The sequence below is a fragment of the Oncorhynchus masou genome, chromosome 7 (genome assembly GCF_036934945.1).
Source record: "Oncorhynchus masou masou isolate Uvic2021 chromosome 7, UVic_Omas_1.1, whole genome shotgun sequence".
Taxonomy (NCBI): domain Eukaryota; kingdom Metazoa; phylum Chordata; class Actinopteri; order Salmoniformes; family Salmonidae; genus Oncorhynchus; species Oncorhynchus masou.
The window spans coordinates 24,475,820-24,499,748 of NC_088218.1; the positions used below are offsets into that span (position 1 = coordinate 24,475,820).

General features: G+C 44.0%; 1 protein-coding gene across 2 annotated transcripts in view; it reads right to left on the bottom strand.

The window, feature by feature from the left end:
* Nucleotides 1–16,423, bottom strand: part of LOC135543561 (double-stranded RNA-specific editase 1-like) — a 33,135-nt gene extending 16,712 nt beyond the window's left edge. The window contains exons 1-2 of one of the 2 annotated variants that reach the window (XM_064970933.1): nucleotides 16,216–16,423; nucleotides 5,231–5,257 (exon numbers count right to left, since the gene is read on the bottom strand). In XM_064970933.1, coding sequence (XP_064827005.1) covers nucleotides 5,231–5,257; nucleotides 16,216–16,324 — 136 coding nt within the window. In that variant the 5' untranslated portion in view covers nucleotides 16,325–16,423. The remainder of the gene's footprint in view (nucleotides 1–5,230; nucleotides 5,258–16,215) is intronic. The other variant, XM_064970934.1, reaches the window with a different exon arrangement.
* Between the last annotated feature and the right edge of the window lie 7,506 nt (nucleotides 16,424–23,929).

Here is a 23,929-nt window from a genome sequence, read left to right on the forward strand (position 1 = left end):
CAGGCTGATTTTTTATTTATTTTAATTTTTTTTTATTTTACCTTTATTTAACCAGGCAAGTCAGTTAAGAACAAAATCTTATTTTCAATGACGGCCTGGGAACAGTGGGTTAACTGCCTGTTCAGGGGCAGAACGACAGATTTGTACCTTGTCAGCTTGGGGGTTTGAACTCGCAACCTTCCGGTTACTAGGCCAACGCTCTAACCACTAGGCTACCCTGCCACCCCTGAGGTAGTATGTACATGTAGGTATGGTTAAAGTGACTATGCATATATGATAAACAGAGAATAGCAGTAGCGTAAAAGAGGGGTTGGCGCATGGTGGGACACAATGCAGAAGTCCCGGTAGCCAATGTGCGGGAGCACCGGTTAGTCGGGCTAATTGAGGTAGTATGTACATGAATGTATAACTAAAGTGACTATGCATATATGATAAACAGAGAGTAGCAGCAGTGTAAAAGAGGGGTTGAGAAGGGGGAAGGGGGACACACACAATGCAAATAGTCCAGGTAGCCATTTGATTACCTGTTCAAGAGTCTTATAGCTTGGGGGTAAAAACTGTTTAGAAGCCTTTTGGTCCTAGACTTGGCGCTCTGGTACCGCTTGCCATGCGGTAGTAGAGAGAACAGTCTATGACTGGGGTGGCTGGGGTCTTTGACAATTTTTAGGGCCTTCCTCTGACACTACCTGGTGTGGAGGTCCTGGATGGCAGGAAACTTAGCCCCAGTGATGTACTGGGCCGTACGCACTACCCTCTGTAGTGCCTTGCGGTCGGAGGCCGAGCAGTTTCCGTACCAGGCAGTGATGCAACCAGTCAGGATGCTTTCGATGTTGCAGCTGTAGAACCTTTTGAGGATCTGAGGACCCATGCCAAATCTTTTTAGTTTCCTGAGGGGGAATAGGTTTTGTCATGCCCTCTTCACCACTGTCTTGGTGTGTTTGGACCATTCTAGTTTGTTGGTGATGTGGACACCAAGGAACTTGAAGCTCTCAACCTGCTCCACTACAGCCGCGTCAATGAGAATGGGGGCGTGCTCGGTCCTCCTTTTCCTGTAGTCCACAATCATCATACGTTGAGGGATATGTTGTTATTCTGGCACCACCCGGCCAAGTCTCTGTCCTCTTCCCTCTATAGGCTGTCTCGTCGTTGTCGGTGATTAGGTCTACCACTGTTGTGTCATCTGCAAACTTAATGATGGTGTTGGAGTCGTGTCTTGCCACGCAGTCGTGGGTGAACAGTGAGTACAGGAGGGGACCGAGCACACACCGCTGAGGGGATCCAGTGTTGCAGATCTGTTGCTACCTACCCTCACTACCCGGGGGTGGCCCGTCAGGAAGTCCCAGATCCAGTTGCAGAGGGAGGTGTTTTGTGCCAGGATCTTAGTGATGAGCTTTGAGGGCACTATGGTGTTGAACACTGAGCTGTAGTCAATGAAGGGAAGTGAGTCTAAGCTATTAAATGACATCGCTCACATTTCTTCCTATACCCCTTTTGCTTACCCCTTCCTGCCTGCCTGTCAGAGAGCCATCACTTCCCTAGCAACCCCCCCCCCCCTCCCCGTCTTAAACTGTAGCGCTCACCGTGAGACAGCAGCGCTCGCCTTCCAGGACGATAAGGGACGCGACGCTGCGGTTATTCACATTAGGTTAATCACCAAACTGCCACTCTACATGTCATCCACCAGGCAGGAAACATATGAATGAATGAATGAATGACCAGATAATTATCATCGCTGCTTTCTGGGCTGAAACAAACGTTGACGGGAAGGTTTTACTGTGACACTCTTAGCTAGGGATTAGGGACCTTGCTTTCCTGGCTGTAGGGGGTGGTGACTGAACGGTCAGTTCCTGGAGAGTGGCCTTTCCATGACAGGGGTCCGAGGTCAAGGGAGAGGAAGTGTCATATTTGCATCACTGAAGATTAATGGAGGTCTGGGTTAAGTTACAGTCTTACTCATTACTTTGTATAAATGTCATCTTTGTTTGGTTTGCTCTCACTTTCAAGCGGACAAATGCTGAATGAAGCACCAGGTCTATGATGTTTCATATTGCCTTGACCCTGCATGAACAGATCAGTTTAGCTGAGTGATGAAGCATGTGTCAGCGCCAAAATGAGCTCTCACTGAAACAAGGTGTCTGTAGCTAGTGATATCCAACCTTGCTATAATGGTATCATCCATCCAGACCCCTTACAGCCACCCAGCTGCACCACGTCCTATTCCACTAACATGGTGCTGGAGGCAACTGCGTGGCTGTTGGCTCAACATGTGTCAGATTCATAATGGTCAGGCGCAGGGAGCCAGATGGGTATTAAAGAAAGGGCAGCGGCCATGGCTGCCATAGCCTCCAGAATAGGTTTCATTAGGAATATAGTAGCTCTTTGTCAGCAGTCAGCACCATGGACAGCGCTAGTGCTGCACAGCTCCTAGCACAGCAGGCCACTGAATTGGCCAGAACCATAGCAATAAGCATATGGTGTGGTAATGTGCCCATTGCTATATTTCTCCTAGGCCACATACATAGCTGTAGACTGCTAGTGGCCACAGCTGAGCTAATATTCAATGTAGGGGAACAACAACAACCAGAATCAGCAGGTTGGTCAATGCACATTCCAGGAAGAGAAATCATCAGGACATGAATGCTGCTCTTAGTGTTAGGCGCTGGTGGACAGGGCTGAGAAGAGGGTCTTCACCTTCCTTTCTTTGACACATATGGTATTGCACAGTGCTACATACAGAGTGCTTTTGTTAACCATATGCCTCCTATATTCTTTATGGCAGTCAGCTTTCCCAGGGTTTTTTCTAAGACCTGGTTTTAGAGTCTTAGTAGGACGACACACAAGAATTATACACACAACAGTGAACGGTGCACACCATAATAAGTAAATCACATAAGTGAACCAAGTAGAACCAAGAAAGCCTTGTTGTTAAGTGGCTTTGGTTGTACGAAGACCAGAGCTGGCTTTTGTGTTAACCAAACCAGCCTCTCTCTCAGCCTGAACAGTGTAATCTCGTCTCTCCGCGTGACAAGAAGTGGCCTTGTACCCCCTGCCGCCACTCAACTCCTTCCTCCCGAACATTAGCGCTGACAATGTTATCAGGCCGCCGAGCCCTGGCGCCTCTCTGGAAATGCCGGCTGCGTGCTTTGTGTGTGTTGGATTGACGGAGACCAAGGCTTTAGGTTGTCATTCGCTCACAAAGATAATGGGCGACAGAATTTAGCGAGGGCGGGAATGAGAAAATGTCAACAAATGTAGTTATCTGTGAGTGAGTTTGTGGACACACGTTTGAAGAAAAAGGAAGTAGGGAGACAGAGTTCAAGGATTTGGAGTGGCATTCTGTTGACTGTCAAAGCTCACAGATATCAACACTGGATTGTATCCACAGCCTGTATAGCCTCTGTTAGCCATTCATGTTAAAAGGTTTCACATTAAAACACAATTGAAGTTTTCTTGTAAGAACTTTAGCTAGCATACAGTTGAAGTCGGAAGTTGACATAACCCTTAGCCAAATACATTTAAACTCAGTTTTTCACAATTTCACAATTTAATACTAGTCAAAAATCCCTGTCTTAGGTCAGTTAGGATCACCACCTTATTTTAAGAATGTGAAATGTCAAAATAATAGTAGAGAGAATGATTTATTTTAGCTTTAATTTCTTTCATCACATTCCCAGCGGGTCAGAAGTTTAGCATTTGGTAGAATTGCCTTTAAATTGTTTAACTTGGGTCAAATGTTTCGGATAGCCTTCCACAAGCTTCCCACAATACATTGGGTGAATTTTGTCCCATTCCTCCTGACAGAGGTGGTGTAACTGAGTCAGGTTTGTAGGCCTCCTTGCTCGCACACGCCTTTTCAGTTCTGCCCACACGTTTTTAGACTTTGATGTACTTAAGCCATTTTGCCACAACTTTGGAAGTATGCTTGGGGTCATTGTCCATTTGGAAGACCCATTTGCGACAAAGCTTGAACTTCCTGACTGATGTCTTGAGATGTTGCTTCAATATATCCACATAATCTTCCTGCTTCATGATGCCATCTATTTTGTGAAGTGAACCAGCCCCTCCTGCAGCAAAGCACCCCTACAACATGATGCTGCCACCGCCGTGCTTCACGGGTTGGGATGGTGTTCTTCAGCTTGCAAGCCTCCCCCGTCCACAATTAATTTCTGAGGTCTTGGCTGATTTATTTTGATTTTAAAATGATGTCAAGCAAAGAGGAACTGAGTTTGAAGGTAGGCCTTGAAATACATCCACAGGTACACCTCCAATTGATTCTAATTATGTCAATTAGCCTATCAGAAGCTTCTAAAGCCGTGACATAATTTTCTTGGATTTTCCAAGCTGTTTAAAGGCACAGTCAACTTAGTGTATGTAAACTTCTGACCCACTGGGCTTGTGATACAGTGCATTATAAGTGAAATAATTTGTCTGTAAACAATTATTGGAAAAATGACTTGTGTCATGCACAAAGTAGATGTCCTAACTGACTTGCCAGAACCATACTTTGTTAACAAGAAATGTGGTTGAAAAACTAGTTTTAATGACTCCAACCTAAGTGTATGTAAACGTCCGACTTCAACTGTATGTTTACACGGATATGTAGCATCAACACATCTGAGCATATTGCTATCCACATTCCCTATCCCTCAAGTTATCAATGTTGGGAATCTTAGGACTATGAATATCAACCAATCAATGCGAGCACACTATTTCATCCTAAAGACCAACATGTCAAAGCCATAAAGGTTGCTACAGCCATATTTACATTGCTGATCCACCATCAAATATGTGGTTCTCCTGTACCGTATCCATAGCAGCGTATGCCGTCTGTGTGGTGGAGACATGTGTTTAATAGGAAATCCAGGAGAGTCTGGAGCTGTATGTCTGATACATAGATCTGTATGAAGCCTGTCATTCACGTCCTACGGAGAAACAGACAGTATCTCACACAGCCTGGGCCCCAGAGACCAACACCTAGTTACCATGTCTGTGCCGATGTCGTTCGCCTTCAAAGAATACACTCGTGTCTCCGACATACATAGACATTCACGCATCACCGCACACAGGTACACAGGCGGAACATATCTTACAACTCTTGTTATGTGCTCATAGTATCCTGTACACACAAGCAGGCTTGCAGGTGAGCGCACACACACACATGCGGTGAAATGGCAGGACAACATTCAAGTGTGTTGAAGGGGCATAGAACGAGACAATATGAGCAACATACCTTCTGTCATTGCTTTGCTGACAACACCTATGAAAATAAGAGAAAATAAGAATATTATTATGGAAATTTAAAAACAATATTTCCTAAAAATCTGAGGTATTGTCCCCTGATAGGATAAACCCATTCCATGCTTTCGGGTGATGAAAAAGAACAACTTGAATTTTTTGTGAGGGAAAATGTGGAAAAATGAAATGTAATGTTATGAAGTTCACCACAATATGTATTTAACCACCTGGTACCCTGCTCTCAATCATCAGTCAACCATCATCAACCCTTGTCAAGAGCTGGTAACACACTCCATAAACCGCTGACTCAAATCCAATCAGAGAGGAAAACAATGCTAAACTCATGACGAGGATGATGGGAGACGCTGTGAGGAAGACACCAGCCAGAGGTGTCAGAGCTAACCAGACAACCCATGAGGAGACACTGATTAATGGAAAGTTGGGGAAAGTTCTGGTTCTAGAATTGGAATAGTACCACAGCTGGAGGGGAATTCTGAAACCAACTGTCAGAGCCACCCCTCGGTGGTCTAATGCAGATGGATCGATCCACAGGGTTTGGGCGGACTGGGGGGAAATAAGGTGTTGCTGCTGCCGGCAATGTTCAAGGAAGCTTTTTGTGCCGGCAGCAGCGGCAGCATATATTTCTCTCTCACACCCTCCATTTTCTATCCGTGAAATATCATTTTAGACACGCTGGATAGGACCCTCGACCAGGCACCGTCAAGCCACAGGCGTGACTTATCGATGTGCCATGGTGAGGTGATGAGATGGTAGAAGGGAGACGGAGGCATGTGAGAACGGAAAGGAACAGACTCTGTTTAAAAAAAAAAATTTAACCTTTATTTAACTAGGCAAGTCAGTTAAGAACAAATTCTTATTTACAATGATGGCCTGCACTGGCCAAACCCGAACCCGGACGACGCTGGGCCAAATCTGCGCCGCCCTATTGGACTCCCAATCACGGCCAGTTGTGATACAGCCTGGAATCGAACCAGGGTCTGTGACCCCTCTAGCACTGAGATGCAGTGCCTTAGATGGCTGCGCCACTTGGGAGCTGTCTGTACCTCACTACTTTTATTTGCCTTCCTACAACAGGTTGAGAGAGACAATCCAAACATAAGATGTATCAAACTGGAAGACCAAACCTCCAACCAAATCATCAGAGTTCCTACTGTACATAGTACCTGTTCCTAGAGTTCCTACTGTACATAGTACCTGTTCCTAGAGTTCCTACTGTACATAGTACCTGTTCCTAGAGTTCCTACTGTACATAGTACCTGTTCCTAGAGTTCCTACTGTACATAGTACCTGTTCCTAGAGTTCCTACTGTACATAGTACCTGTTCCTACTGTACATAGTACCTGTTCCTAGAGTTCCTACTGTACATAGTACCTGTTCCTAGAGTTCCTACTGTACATAGTACCTGTTCCTAGAGTTCCTACTGTACATAGTACCTGTTCCTAGAGTTCCTATTGTACATAGTACCTGTTCCTAGAGTTCCTACTGTACATAGTACCTGTTCCTAGAGTTCCTACTGTACATAGTACCTGTTCCTAGAGTTCCTACTGTACATAGTACCTGTTCCTAGAGTTCCTACTGTCCATAGTACCTGTTCCTAGAGTTCCTACTGTACATAGTACCTGTTCCTAGAGTTCCTACTGTACATAGTACCTGTTCCTAGAGTTCCTACTGTACATAGTACCTGTTCCTAGAGTTCCTACTGTACATAGTACCTAGAGTTCCTACTGTACATAGTACCTGTTCCTAGAGTTCCTACTGTACATAGTACCTGTTCCTAGAGTTCCTACTGTACATAGTACCTGTTCCTAGAGTTCCTACTGTACATAGTACCTGTTCCTAGAGTTCCTACTGTCCATAGTACCTGTTCCTAGTACCTGTTCCTACTGTACATAGTACCTGTTCCTAGAGTTCCTACTGTACATAGTACCTGTTCCTAGAGTTCCTACTACATAGTCCATAGTACCTGTTCTGTACATAGTACCTGTTCCTAGTTCCTGTACATAGTACCTGTTCCTAGAGTTCCTACTGTACATAGTACCTGTTCCTAGAGTTCCTACTGTACATAGTACCTGTTCCTAGAGTTCCTACTGTACATAGTACCTGTTCCTAGAGTTCCTACTGTACATAGTACCTGTTCCTAGAGTTCCTACTGTACATAGTACCTGTTCCTAGAGTTCCTACTGTACATAGTACCTGTTCCTAGAGTTCCTACTGTACATAGTACCTGTTCCTAGAGTTCCTACTGTACATAGTACCTGTTCCTAGAGTTCCATAGTACCTGTTCCTAGAGTTCCTACGGTACATAGTACCTGTTCCTAGAGTTCCTACTGTACATAGTACCTGTTCCTAGAGTTCCTACTGTACATAGTACCTGTTCCTAGAGTTCCTACTGTACATAGTACCTGTTCCTAGAGTTCCTACTGTACATATACCTGTTCCTACTGTACATAGTACCTGTTGTTCCTAGAGTTCCTAGAGTTCCTGTACATAGTACCTGTTCCTAGAGTTCCTACTGTACATAGTACCTGTTCCTAGAGTTCCTACTGTACATAGTACCTGTTCCTAGAGTTCCTACTGTACATAGTACCTGTTCCTAGAGTTCCTACTGTACATAGTACCTGTTCCTAGAGTTCCTACTGTACATAGTACCTGTTCCTAGAGTTCCTACTGTACATAGTACCTGTTCCTACATAGTACCTGTTCCTAGAGTTACTGTACATAGTACCTGTTCCTAGAGTTCCTACTGTACATAGTACCTGTTCCTAGAGTTCCTACTGTACATAGTACCTGTTCCTAGAGTTCCTACTGTACATAGTACCTGTTCCTAGAGTTCCTACTGTACATAGTACCTGTTCCTAGAGTTCCTACTGTACATAGTACCTGTTCCTAGAGTTCCTACTGTACATAGTACCTGTTCCTAGAGTTCCTACTGTCCATAGTACCTGAGTTCCCACTGTACATAGTACCTGTTCCTAGAGTTCCCACTGTACATAGTACCTGTTCCTAGAGTTCCCACTGTACATAGTACCTGTTCCTAGAGTTCCTACTGTACATAGTACCTGTTCCTAGAGTTCCTACTGTACATAGTACCTGTTCCTAGAGTTCTACTGTACATAGTACCTGTTCCTAGAGTTCCTACTGTACATAATACCTGTTTCTAGAGTTCCACTACCTGTTCCTAGAGTTCCCACTGTACATAGTACCTGTTCCTAGAGTTCCCACTGTACATAGTACCTTTTCCTAGAGTTCCTACTGTCCATAGTACCTGTTCCTAGAGTTCCTACTGTCCATAGTACCTGTTCCTAGAGTTCCTACTGTACATAGTACATGTTCCTAGAGTTCCCACTGTACATAGTACCTGTTCCTAGAGTTCCCACTGTACATAGTACCTGTTCCTAGAGTTCCTACTGTACATAGTACCTGTTCCTAGAGTTCCTACTGTACATAGTACCTGTTCCTAGAGTTCCTACTGTACATAGTACCTGTTCCTAGAGTTCCTACTGTACATAGTACCTGTTCCTAGAGTTCCTACTGTACATAGTACCTGTTCCTAGAGTTCCTACTGTACATAGTACCTGTTCTAGAGTTCCTACTGTACATAGTACCTGTTCCTACTGTACATAGTACCTGTTCCTAGAGTTCCTACTGTACATAGTACCTGTTCCTAGAGTTCCTACTGTACATAGTACCTGTTACCCTAGAGTTCCTACTGTACATAGTACCTGTTCCTAGAGTTCCTACTGTACATAGTACCTGTTCCTAGAGTTCCTACTGTACATAGTACCTGTTCCTAGAGTTCCTACTGTACATAGTACCTGTTCCTAGAGTTCCTACTGTACATAGTACCTGTTCCTAGAGTTCCTACTGTACATAGTACCTGTTCCTAGAGTTCCTACTGTACATAGTACCTGTTCCTAGAGTTCCTACTGTACATAGTACCTGTTCCTAGAGTTCCTACTGTCCATAGTACCTGTTCCTAGAGTTCCTACTGTCCATAGTACCTGTTCCTAGAGTTCCTACTGTACATAGTACCTGTTCCTAGAGTTCCTACTGTACCTGTTCCATAGTACCTGTTCCTAGAGTTCCTACTGTACATAGTACCTGTTCCTAGAGTTCCTACTGTACATAGTACCTGTTCCTAGAGTTCCTACTGTACATAGTACCTGTTCCTAGAGTTCCCATAGTACTGTTCCTACTGTCCATAGTACCTGTTCCTAGAGTTCCTACTGTCCATAGTACCTGTTCCTAGAGTTCCTACTGTCCATAGTACCTGTTCCTAGAGTTCCTACTGTCCATAGTACCTGTTCCTAGAGTTCCTACTGTCCATAGTACCTGTTCCTAGAGTTCCTACTGTCCATAGTACCTGTTCCTAGAGTTCCTACTGTACATAGTACCTGTTCCTAGAGTTCCTACTGTCCATAGTACCTGTTCCTAGAGTTCCTACTGTACATAGTACCTGTTCCTAGAGTTCCTACTGTACATAGTACCTGTTCCTAGAGTTCCTACTGTACATAGTACCTGTTCCTAGAGTTCCTACTGTACATAGTACCTGTTCCTAGAGTTCCTACTGTACATAGTACCTGTTCCTAGAGTTCCTACTGTACATAGTACCTGTTCCTAGAGTTCCTACTGTACATAGTACCTGTTCCTAGAGTTCCTACTGTACATAGTACCTGTTCCTAGAGTTCCTACTGTACATAGTACCTGTTCCTAGAGTTCCTACTGTACATAGTACCTGTTCCTAGAGTTCCTACTGTCCATAGTACCTGTTCCTAGAGTTCCTACTGTCCATAGTACCTGTTCCTAGAGTTCCTACTGTCCATAGTACCTGTTCCTAGAGTTCCTACTGTACATAGTACCTGTTCCTAGAGTTCCTACTGTACATAGTACCTGTTCCTAGAGTTCCTACTGTACATAGTACCTGTTCCTAGAGTTCCTACTGTACATAGTACCTGTTCCTAGAGTTCCTACTGTACATAGTACCTCATTGGCTATGAAATTAATCACAATCAACTACCAGATCAAGAGGGAACTGAGCAGTAGGCTAGTTCATAGCTTTTCCTCAGCAATAGTGTACAAACTGAGGGAGCTAATTGAAGATGTAACAATGACATGTTATTAAAATTCCACAATTGTTGACCTTATAATGCAATTGGGTAAATCAACCTTTTTGGATGACCTTTTTCAGTTTGTCAGTTACAAATGTTGTGGCTATTAAACTGAAAGTTCCAAGGGGGGGAAAAATCATTTTGCAGGAGTCGATGGAAATGTGACATTTAGGGCGTAGTCACATGAAAATCTCAAATGAAGAAAGAATACCTGTCTAAACCTTGAAATGGGCTGAACCTGAACTGCACTAAATCAAAAAGCATTTACAGTATATATCAATCTGTCTGATATACAGTACCAGTCAACATTTTGGACACACCTACTCATTCAAGGGCTTTCCTCTATTTTTTACTATTTTCTACATTGTAGAATAATAGTGAAGACATCAAAACTATGAAATAACACACATGGTGTCATGTAGTAACCAAAAAAGTGATAAACAAATCAAAATATATGTTATATTTTAGATTCTTCAAAGTAGCCACCCTATGCCTTGATGACAGCTTTGTACACTCTTGGTATTCTCTCAACCAGCTTCATGAGGTAGTCACCTGGAATACATTTGAGGTTTTTTCCCCCCAACCTTCTTAGTAAGGGTGAGTCCTGTCCATTTTATTGTAAATGGTAGTCTTAGCTAATATAGATCAGTGCTCCCATTGCTACACAGCTAATAAAATCTCTCCTGGTCTTCAAGGTCTTCGGTCCCTTTACCATTTTCCCCATAGGAACTAATGGAATCTTTATGATGGCACAGGGGACAACAGGGAAGCTGTATATATTCTACACACTAATCAGTGTCACTTAACAGGCTAGGGTCAGGGGGAGGGGAGTCAGCCTCCCCTGTGGGTCTTCTCCAATGGGAGAAAAGTCTCCAGATCTATGCTGATGACAGCCTGGCATTCATATGCAGTATTCAGTCACCTCTCTCTCTTAACTCGCACACACAGGCACAAACACACACTACGCCATCACCTCTCACCTGCACTCTAAGGGCTAGGCAGAGCAGAGGGTCTGTCACTGTCATGCTCAAGGGTTAACAAGGGTTAACAAGGGTTAACAAGGGTTAACAAGGGTTAACAAGGGTTAACAAGGGTTAACCTTAGGCTTATATCTCTCAGCCTCTGGTCTGCAGGCCTGATGACGACAAAGGCAGAACACACAATCATAATCACAAGTTGACATTATTGGATCTTTCTGGGAATACCAGGTCAGACTGGAAGCCAATATTCCTGTTAAATTCTTCTAGCTGCCCCGAGTCCTGAAACCTTGATGCAACCCACCGAAGCTGTCCCTCATCCTTCCTAACCAGCTGGCTGACTGCCAGTTGGATCAAATCCATTTAACGCCATCACGGGTTGCCCTGTGGTCCCTGGCCTCCAGTGCTGAAAATTGCTACTATTGTAAATGCCCTGCATGTGACGGTCCAGCTGTGTCACATGTAGCCAGTTACCTTCCTAGACTCAGGCAGGTGATTTTGTACTCTCTCCCACACCGTACATTGAGGAGGCACACCATTTTCTTTCAGGTGCTCAGCAGGTAGGTATACGACAGATGAGCGATTCCAGGTTCCTAGCTCTGCCTAGTTCTGCCTTAGCTCTCTTCCCATCCCCAGCCATTCTCTCCGCACCACTACCCCCGTAGCTCACAACAGATGACTATCGCTGTCTTCCCCCGCTGCCGCTGCCATCAAGGCCGGGCCAGGTGCTCCTCTATCTCTGGGTGAGAAGGGAGGGAATGGAGAGAAGGGAAGGGTAAGATGTTGAATTTCACACCTCACGGCTCCTGGATTAACCAGGTCTGGAGGTAATGTTGACAGACAGGCCGACTACCCAGGAGAGGGGCGAGGTGGGGGATGGGGAAGGAGAGGTGGCCACTGTTTGAGAGGGTCAGCTGCATGTAGCATTATAGTTCGTGGTGTAGTGGAGGATATATCCGCAGTGACATGCGCTAAATGTGTATTTATTTTTCAGTGGGCATTGCGTATGCTCACTTCTTAAGCTCCAGGATGCGTATCATGGTAGCGTGGTGGAGGTATATTCCGTATCAATTAATAAGGCTGATGGATCAGAATGTTTCGCTTGAAATGTTGATAAACTACTATTTCTTCAACATTTTCAGAAAACACATGTTCTAAAAGTGGTTCCAATAGACGGAAATATCCATTCGAAACGTAGAAAGAGGGGAGATCTAAAGATGCAACAACTATCACGGGCTGCTAATATGACGAGGATAATGCCTTCTGGACAACGAAAGAAGGTTTGAAGAAAACCAACAGAACAGGAGAACGCAAATGAGGCCGTCTTTATAAAATAATTGCTTCCGCGCTTCTATGGTGGGATTTACTTTGACGTAAGATGTCTTTGTAAGATAATCTGACGTAAAACGGCCAGGTTTCAAACAATTAAGGAACAGGCAAAATAGCGACGCTAATGACAGGCCCTAAACGTCTTCTGGTAGATGAAAGTGCTTTCCCAAAAACCTTCTCAATTAAATGTGAACTACAAAGTAGCCTATGCCTACCTGGCAGAATGATATCCCCATTATTTGCATTAATCCAGTGGCCATTTGTTGTACAAACTCGATCTCATGTGCAACAGTGTTTCCGCTAACCAAACAGTGCGAGGTGCCTGCACACTTCAATGAAAGGGTAACGACACAAAAAATTCTGACCTCAAAGGTCACTTTGAACATCCGCTTATGTTGTTTTTCTATTGAAACAGTGTGACACCTGCGTATATTCGGACTCAGTTGACAGCCTCATTTATCTATTTCAATAGCAGACCTACTAGTAGCCTACTTGCACAGTACAGCTTGGGTTGGCCTGACTGTTAGAGACCAATATGGGGTTGATCAATTTAGGTCATGTCACTGTATGCACTGTTTCTCATCGAATTCTTCACACAGGGTGCCTTTCCTTCGCTGGATGGGCCAATTTATTTTGTGTGTGCAAAATTGGATTTTACCCACTGATTATAGTGGCGCTGGTACCAAAGCTACAACACAACCTAGGTTCATTAAATCATATACCTAGAACCACCTAGAATGGAACGCAAGCTATCTTAGGGTTCATAAGGTACCAGGATCATCTGGATACAACACAGCCACTTATCAAGTATCACTATCAACCCCCACCTATCAGAGAAGAGGATACTGCTACGTCTGACAGACAGACTGACAAGAGGCTCATGGCGTACGGCTGAGGCAGACACATCCTTTAGCATCCCAGGGCAGCCAGGTAACGTCTCACAGAGCAGCCGCGTGCCCCGTCCGTCCGCTTACCTCGTCTGGAATTCACTTAGTAGATTCCACTCAAACTTCACCTCACCTCGCCGCACACCAGTTAGCATCAAGGTTCAGCGGAAATGACGGTACGCATCGCTTCCCAGTGTGCAGGGTGTAAACAGTGGAAAAATCTTAGTGATATTTATATATATTTTTTTTAAAACTATTTACCTTTTTTACAATGGGTTAGAGCTACATTTATGTATTTTATACATGGGACAGAATGAGACCAAAGTAATTGCTGCGTTGCCTTTTGAGTGTTTCAAGAAGACAGGGAATCTGCATTCAAATATTATGTGAGATTTGTGCTGAGTAAGCGTCAGAGTTATTTAGGCCCCGAAATATTAGCAGCCATTGGCAATCGTGTCAAAAGCCAACGAAGCGAGGATATTACGAAAATGACTTCAGCAGACAGCACATTACAGATAATGCGAGACAACAATATCTCCAGTCCCAAATATACTTACTAAATGTTCCACTACAATAGATTTGATTTACTCATTCAGTCACAGGAGGTGGCTTTATGCCAGAATATTAAACTTGTCTAATAATTAAAAGCTTCTGCTGAACTACCCTTTAATTCATTCATATGATTAATATGCCAAGGTGGCAGCTCATTGTTTACCTCTTGACAGACTATTATAGCAACAAAGCAATAATCCCTACTGGCGTCCTTCCTCGTAATGCATCAACAGATTATTTTGTAGCTCTGAGGAATCAGACCAAGCACTTCCAAGAAATCATTGGAAGACTGGGGGGAAACTCGATTCCTCTAGTTCCTTATATAGTTAGACATTGTCTATAGCGCTCGCCAGCTTGTCGCCCTGAGCAAGGCAGTTAACCCACTGTTCCACGGGCGCCGAAGATGTGGATGTCGATTATGGGAGCCCTCCCGCACCTCTTTGATTCTGAGGGGTTGGGTCAAATGCGCAAGACACATTTGAGTTGAAGACATTCAGTTGTCCGACTGATGAGGTATCCCCCTTTCCCTTTCCTAAAAAACGGAAACGATTTACCTCTGGTTTGTTCAGACATTCCTAAGGGGAAAATGAACGGAGAAAGAATGGGGCTTTGGCGTAAACGCCAAAAATAAGGCCTGAGATTGACACAGCCTTATGAGATCTAATACGTTTTGTTCTATGAGACACTATCTGTCAGTTAACATGACTTTATGAATTATGAAGCCTTTATGTTCTTTACGTGCTTTTTTAAAAATGACATAAATGACATAAATGCACCATTAGCTGGTGAAGATTATCTCATAGAACAAAACATAGAAGATATCCTCAGGCTTTGTTTACCATAAACCTTATTTTTAGCATTTACCCCCCCCCAAAAAAACACATTAATTTCCCCATAGGCTTTGACCAACGAGGCATGGCGGAGAGACACTACTGCTATTTCTGTCTATACCTTCCAGACTCTATACAGGGTGAACAACTGAAGAAACAAGTGCACAAGAGTTCCTCCTCATCAGGAATATTATAAGATGTGTATTTTTATTAATCAAACACATCAGATACATATATATATTTTATTTTAACTTAACCATCACATTCCTCATCTCCTTTCAGATACTCCTTTCTCTCGTAGAGCTTTGGATCTCAAAGACTGGGTATGACGGGGACACGTTACAGTATGCAAAGAGACAAAACTGCCTGTCACCATGGTGTATCCCCGCTCCAGAGATTAAAGCCCAGGAGTGGAAGGAGGGTTTATACTTTCCGCATGGACACGTCTCTGAATTGAAGCTCCTATCTGCTCGTCTTGCAATAGAATACCGGTTCCCACCATCATTGCAGAAAGTTAATATATCTGCCTATTGCCATCACCCAAAGCAAGGGGCTGAGCCTGTATCCTGTCATAGAAAATGACAGAATACATAACCTGTACTGTATATAGTGTGTGAAGTCTGAGTGGCACTGACAGTACTGTTCAGAGTTGAATGTACGACAACAATAGTGCTGTTTAAAGGGGAAAAGCTAAATCCATAGAGAAAATGACAGATGTGTGGCCTGAGGCCGGGCCGGTCTGCCACCCTAGCATGACAGAAAACTGCAGCCGCTACTAGAATAGTCCAAGTAAGCAAGATTATATGTGACATAAACACAGTTCTTGATCCCTCTAACACAAATACCACAACACAAATAGATGTTTCTGTTTCTGTGGAAAATAAGGTAATACTATTCTACTACAAATACAGGTTTGCCTCAAAAACTTTTAACGTGCATTTGAGGCACTCAACCACAACATTGTTCATTTCTATGCCTGAATTCTCCACCATATTGTTATCACAAACTCAATGGCATATTTCCAATATCTGAAAACTGCCGGCATCTTTCTCAGACACAACATGTGCAGTAATAACGCTCACAACTCCGTAAATACCAAATACACAAGCACACAAGAGCAATCCTTGCATTCGTCAATCAACCAATAGTACATCAATGTTACGTAGTGACATAAAAAAAAAATCACAGACCTACAGATACACACACACACACACAAGTCCACACGAGCACTCCCCTCCACACACACACAATGCCTATCCCTCCTGGAGAGGAGTACCTTTGCGCTCGGAGCGTTTCTTGCGCCTCCTCTTGAACCTCCTCCGGATCAAGCAGTAATAGGCCCCCACGGTCCCCATGGACTGGGAGCCATCCAGAAACAGAGCCATGCCAAACAGGGCTCTTCTGTTGCCTCTAAGCAGTCGTTTTGCCCCTTAGGCTGCCCTGTTGCCCCTAGGCTCTCTTTAGCCTGGAGAGTCTAGGAGGCACTGCACTTCCCCTCCCTCTCTCACTCCGCTAAGTACTGTACAGGCGCCAGGCGCAGACCCTCCCTCCTTCCCCTCACACTCAACTTTGGGAGGAGGAGGAAGGGTGAGGAATAAGTGGAGGAGGTGCAGTCAGGCTATGACAGTGGAGGAAGAGGAGGAGGGTGATGTCTGGCATGTTGATCCAGCATAGTAAACAGCTATCAAATGAATATAGCAAAATATGCCTCTCTTTCTTGATGTCATGAGCTTTGCCAACCAGTACTTTTATATGAATGCTGTAAAACTAACCAACGTCACTCCAGTGGTGGCCAATACTCGCCCTCTCCTTACGGACCCCCGTGATCTGAGGAGACACATGTCACAGTCACGTATGTCACATTCAAAGGATCTATATTGTCCCATTGCTGTCATGGTGTCACAGTTACCCCAGTGTTACATTCAGGTATCGCCTGACACCTGTGCCCCATCCAGACCTCTCTAATCCTGGGGGTAATTATTGTCCTGACATGCAACAGTGGCTCCCTGGCTGGGTCTCTGTAGAAGCGCCACACCACTTAGTGTCCATGTCTACTATCATTCAGGCATCAGATAAATCTGGCCTGGGGTTATTATGAAACTCCTCGCCCTCATAAAGAGAGGGAGATGAGCTGTAATTGTATATTAATTACACATACAGTAAGAAAATACAAGTAGTGCATTGTGGGTTTCGTGACAACACAAAAAAGAGGGTATAACTTACTAGTGGACCTCTGTCTCCCTCCAGTGAACAGTGAACGCGATCCAGATATTTTGGAACCAAAACCTGACATGGTATCACAGAGTTTCTAAACCCAAGAGGTACAACATCGCGAGACTTCCGGGAACGCTTGCGAAACAGACCAAACAGACCAGGTTGGAGTTTTGGGTTTGAGAAGTCAATGAGAGAAGTGAGGAATTCTAACTTGAGTTGTTACTTTTCTCGAAATCTAAAGGCACAACCTCGATTATAGCCAATGTCTTACATAGTTGAACATGCTATTACTCCAACCTCGTGAAAGTGACAAACCAACACGTTTTCATTTTCGACAAAAACAACTTCATATCGAAGGAGTGCCTTTTATTTGACGGCCTGCACATGCACAGTTCGACGCGATGACGTGCATCTACTGATAGTATGCTGTACCAACGCCAGATGAGAAACAGGTTCTCATGCCTACACTGCCCCCCTGTGGCATGTCTTGGAGTGGTGTAATCACCACAAATGAACCAAGCCCATTTTTGAACAACATCATAATAGACCCATTTCCCTGGCCGCGTCATGAAAAGGTGCACGCCGTTTAGAATCAGAAAGGGGCTTGTTTACATTGAAGGGAATATGAACACATACATAAAATGCATCTGACGTTGTCAGTTAATATACTTGTAACTGTACACGGGTTGAAAATGGCAGATTTGGGCATTAATAAGCGCCTGAATTGGAACACAGTGGCTGTACAGTAACATACTATCATTGACGTCAGATCTCAGGCTCTGCGATTCACAGCATTGTATGGGTTTTGACTGACAGACGTTCTAAACTTGTGCACCCCAGGAAGAATTTGCCCCCCCCCCCATCTCTTCCGCTAATTGGGCAACGTTTGCTAATGTTTTGTTGTCTGAGTGATGGAAATGCTGTATATTAAGAGGACTCGATGTCATTTAAAAGATGAGACGTTGACGATTATAATAAATACTGCTTTGACGTCATACAAGCAAGGTGCACTTCACATTTCCAAATCATGCAACTCATGTCAAATACAGTGTCAGCGTTCATGATCCGTATGTTTGATGTACAGTTACAAGATGACGTGGCGTCATACCCTGGGTTGTTCTGAACAGAATGAGCCTGGGTTGGTCTATTGTGAAGAACACGCACCTGAATGCACTCATGGCTCCTTTCTATGCGCACCAAAATGACAATTTGTTTCTCTGAATTGCCTCGTGGAAAGCCTATCACTGTAAGATTATATTTTATAACTTAACTAGTCATGTAGGCAATAGAACAAGCTTTCCAATGATGCCCGCCTGAGCCAGATTGCGATTTGTAATGGGCCGTTTTTCGATTGCGTGAACAACAACAGTAATTGTGTGATGGGTCGGGGGGGGTGCAGGGTTGTCTTCCAAACAAAACAACTACAAGTGTGCTTGCTCTAGTTCCTCAACGGCACAGCTAGGAGTCCCCAAAAAAAGCACCGGAAGACTATTCTTTGAGTCATAAAAGTGCATTTAAATGACATAGGAACTGTGCACACTTTGGTGAGGTGTGTGGCCACGTCTCACTGAAACCCTTTGTCTTCTCACTCAAACCCTTTGTCTTCTCACTCAAACCCTTGTCATTTTTTTGTTTTATGTTGCACCTACCCCACATTCCCCAGGAATACTCTTATCATGTTTCTGAATGTATCCAGAGCATTTTCAGATGTTGTTATCAACAATGAGTCTCATGTGTGTCCTCAACTTTGGTCGAATCATTTTCCCGTAATCTCCGAACGGTTCCCTTTCTATTGTGTGCTTGCTTATGCATTTCATATTTCTTCTGTAAGAAACATTTCAATTTATCCCTATCCATATAGGCCTTAAAGGGTTAACAAATACGCAATAAGATGGTTATCCTCTACAACATTGCAGATCACAACGGATGATTGATTACCCAGCAAGCCAAGGTAAAATATCACAAATTAGAGATAGATATAGCCAGAAGAAGAGCATAGCTAATCAGTCTTGTGCGTTTACACAGCAATCATTCACTCACTGCTAAGTTTGTCAATGTCCGGACATCAGCATATAGCTATTCTGCTACAGGGCTTTTTGATGCAAGCATGCACACGTATGTATCACTTAACATGACATTTGCTTGTAAACAAAACATTTCTCTATAGAAGTTGGCTATACAATGCCAAAGTCGGGACACAAATACTTTTTTTATTATCCATTTTGTATTTATAGATATTTTTAACGCCTGCTATTTTGTTAATCCATAGAGAAAATGACAACAGGTGTGTGGCCTGAGGCAGGGACGGTCCTGGGCCTTCTGCCACCCTAGCATGACAAAAAACTGCAGCCACTACTAGAATAGTCCAAGTTAGCAAAATTACGTTGAAAACGTTGTAGTTAGGTTCAATTTAGGTTCTAAATGAAAGATGAAAAGACGTCTTTCCCGGGCATTGAAACCAGGTTCATTTTCGGTTCAGAATGAAGTTGAAAAGACGTCATTTATAGACTTCTATGCTTGAGCCAAATCAAGGCTGGTCCAGACCGGACAAATACACGTCTATGATTGGTTCAGATTTGATCTGGACTGGACCAAAAACCAACGTCCTTGGACGTGCAAATCAGGGTCGGTCTGGACTGCACCAAAAAAAGACGTCAGTATCGGCCCGTGCTTACTGAGGTATAGCCTACAGTGTCGCCTGAAATGGAATTTTAGGAATGCCCATCTATGTGGTAGGCCTACCTTCTATAAAACACAACAACAAAAAGGATGGCCGATCCGGTCAGGACCAAAAAAAAGACATCTAAAAGACGGAGTGTAGTCTACCATATTGGCCACAGTGGAATTTTAGGAATGTCCATCTATGTGGTAGGCCCTCCGTTTGTATAACAGGCCGTTGCCTTGGCTTTAATCAATTTGGCTATTTAAGCTCTGAACATCAGCTACATGAACATATTTGCAATGTGTTTACACAGCGGGAAATGTAGCAGTGTTTTTTTTTCTCGCAATGATCAGCTCGTAAAAAAACTTGAAACTTGAAACCCCTGATCACGGCTATTTAGCCCACGGGATCAAACTCCTGGACATCAGTTGTGAGTAGCCTGCTTGTCCAGTCCATATTGTCCATTTCACTTTGACCTGTCCTGTTTTTAGGATATACTGTTTGTTAACATGTCAGCGTAATTTTTTTATTTGATTGAATAGGCGCCATTTTAGGTTCGGCAATTTGATCTGAGAAACCTACATGATGTTAACGTTTCTGTCTCATTACATTGTCATCCATTTTATCTCCAGCCTGAAGGCTACAGAAAAGGCCACATACTCTTTCTACCATATGCTTCATTTGATACATGATTTACGTTCGATTGTTTTTCTGGACTAAATGGTGGCGGAGCGCAGCAGCGATGCATCCTTCCAACAGCTGCCACAGGCAGTCGCCTAATCCTGCCTAACGAGCGGGCCGGCCCTGGGACTGAAAATCAAATGAAAAGTCAATCAAATTAGAAAATGGGTCACCCACCTGATTTATACCTGCTGATGGCTCTGGGTGTAATTGGTGGATCCAGTGATCTGAAAAAATATATATATAAAAAGAGTAAGTAAAACCACCTGTACAGTTCATCATGCCAAGCCTTTGCAGTCCTCTGGCTGTGGTAACAGTGGACAATCATGTAGTAGCATCAAACACCCACTAGATGGAACTCTTGAACTACTCACATTTTAGCTTTCTATGACATTTTGGTATATCACATTGAAATGCAGTGGTGTGGTGTCTGGAAGCCACACAGGGCACATTCATTATAGCCCCACACGACAGTAGGGTCATTTGAGTGGCTGCCCGATCCTGTTGAGAACACACGGTAACAAACAGAGTGCACGTGAAGGGGTGTGATGATGATCAGAAGTGGACGCACTAGGAGGGTGTGTGTATGGGACTCCGCTCACTGCTCGGTTTGTCAGTGTGCCACAGGGCCGGTCTGACTTGACAGCAGAGCTGCCTCTAACCCCAACCTGAAACTACAGGCCAGAAATGAACTAAGTACTGGACAGAATGACACTCTCCCCTTATCTAATATCAACACAGTTACAGCCTACTCTGGCAGCCCACAGAACTCAAAGTCAAAGTAACAGTTGCAGGTGCAGGGAGCCAGGGCCGGGCCACATTCACCCGAAAACGAGAACAATTGAACATAGCATTGGTATCGCTACGGTAACGGGGTACCGTCACTCGTGTTCTGCGAAGAAGTCGAACGCAGTGCGTGCTCGTTACTCCCGTGAATCGAGCAAAAATAAGCGCACGCGCATCTTATTCACAACATCTGCATTTAACTCAAGGGCACAGATGCTGCCTGCTGGACAGCACAGAGAAGCACTTCCTTTGACACATCACCACTTCCTCTACAGACAGCTGTAGGCATTCACGGCTCCAGAAGAATGCTAACGAGGTCCTCCGGTCCTTCACAGGTCTACTGCATACCCCATTCCAAAGCTGCAGCTTAACTTTCGGCATCGTGGTTTGTGCCATGGTTCAGATGTTTAAGCAGGACGCACTCTCGTGTTCTCTTGGCCCTTTCAACACCAACATGTATTAATTGCTTTACTTAAACAGCTCCGAATCTCTTGTTTGGCTCGATTTTCATCATAGACCACTCCAGGTCATTCCTCAAAACAGTTATTCATTATAAAGCCATGGAAGCATTCTGGGATGCATTGCACAGAAGGTAATCTGCAGATAAGTGGTGATGAAGAACAGGCACTCTATAGCAAACGGCCTGCTCTTTCCCCTCCTTCACTATCCTATCTGCATGCAGGTCTCATCAATACCTTGACAGGTTAATCAGTTGCTGGTGTCAGCTGCATCATTTCTCTCCCCCTGCACATCCAAATGCTAGGGACTAAGGAGAGGGGAGAGGGGAGTAATCAGCCCATTCAACATCCAACCTGCTGCGAGGCTCTGGGGGCCTGCGTCTCAAACGTCACCTATCCCACTCCCTACCCAGTGCACTAGTTTTAGCTTAACACAGGTTTCTTGACCCCCCGCAAGGTTAAAGTACGCGAACAATACACGTTAAAGTACGCAAACAATACACGTTAAAGTATGCGAAAGTACGCGAACAATACACGTTAAAGTACGCGAACAATACACGTTAAAGTACGCGAACAATACACGTTAAAGTACGCGAACAATACACGTTAAAGTACGCGAACAATACACGTTAAAGTACGCAAACAATACACGTTAAAGTACGCGATCAATACACGTTAAAGTACGCGAACAATACACGTTAAAGTACGCGAACAATACACGTTAAAGTATGTGAACAATGCGTGAAACTCTCGGCCGGACATGTGCTTTGGAACCCGTGAGTAAGCGCCACTCATTCCACTGGCACCGTCGTAGCCTTTACCACGGCATTTGTTCACCGATATCCCCTTTACTTTCAATCAATTATTTCTATTTCAAGGCCTGAGGCACTTTGATCAGTCACATTCTTGAAGCCCAAGAAACAAATGCTTAAGCTTCCTAGCGCATATGGAAATTAAAAAGGTTTATGAATGACTTTTTTGAGGATAAAAAAATAAATAAATAGACATCGATGACAAAATGTAATTTGGTGCACCAGTGATTCCATTTGATGCTTTATGGTGCCTGCTGTTTAGGGTAATTTCCCTGTGCATAGAGAGACTGTGGTCACGAGTGACAATGGTTTAAAAACTCAGTGTGTTCGGCAGAGTATTGGTACAGTTTACAGAGTCCATGGTGCTTCTAATTGCCAAGGAAATATGACACAAAAAAATTATAATTAGAGCACATTTTGTGGGAGCCACATGCAAATAGCACCTGCTCTAGCTCGATTAAAAAAAAGAAAGAAAGACTGGATATCTCCTCACTGAACCATGCAGAGAAACCAAACAGTCCCAAAGTCTGTTTGAGAGGGTCTCTTTCTGAAGGTGGCCCTCGTAAAGGGGCTGATAGAGCTATCATTGTCCACAACCAGACCACAGAATGACAGTGAAGGAGAGGAGGAATACAATGTTGTCAGGGAGAAGGTTGCAGCTAACAACGCACCATGCATATAGTATTGTGTGACGATGAGCCCATGGATTTTCCCCCACCTTCCTGAGGGGAGTTCACTTCCTCACTCGTCTGTTCCGACCCCTTGGCCTGTACGCCTCCCTCACGGTCCAGTACACTTGTCCAAACTCTCCCAGTTGTATGCCTCTTGAATGAGCAGGGCAAGCCCATCATCACAACTCATGTATGGAAATCAAAACCAATTCCTGTAGTACAGTAGTGAGACGGGAGCATGGAGTAAGCAACCGGTGATGTTGACTCACTGTCAAGAGTGCTTTGCTTTCGGACAATCCTGATGATGAGCCGTCCCCGGTGGCTCTTTTAAACATGTGGGTTTTAGTGTATATACGGCTATTTCATTACAGTTTCACTTAATGGAATTCATGTTACATTAATCTTACATTGACGCTACATTAACATTACATTGACGTTACATTGTGATGAGCGATTTTTTTTCACTGTTAAGTATTGGTGCGTGAAACTTATACAGTAGCCTATGTACGGTTCATTTACAAGCAGAGAGAAACATTAAAGGCGTTCTCTGGTACTTTAGCGACTGAGAAAGCAATTTGTAAACCTCCCGCTTTGGGCTGGATGTGTCAATGTGTAGTTCATACATGCATAATCTACGAGCATGATTACTGTCGTACCTCAATTAGCGACCGTTTTCTTGAAGCTGTGCCATGCCATTTTCCCTACA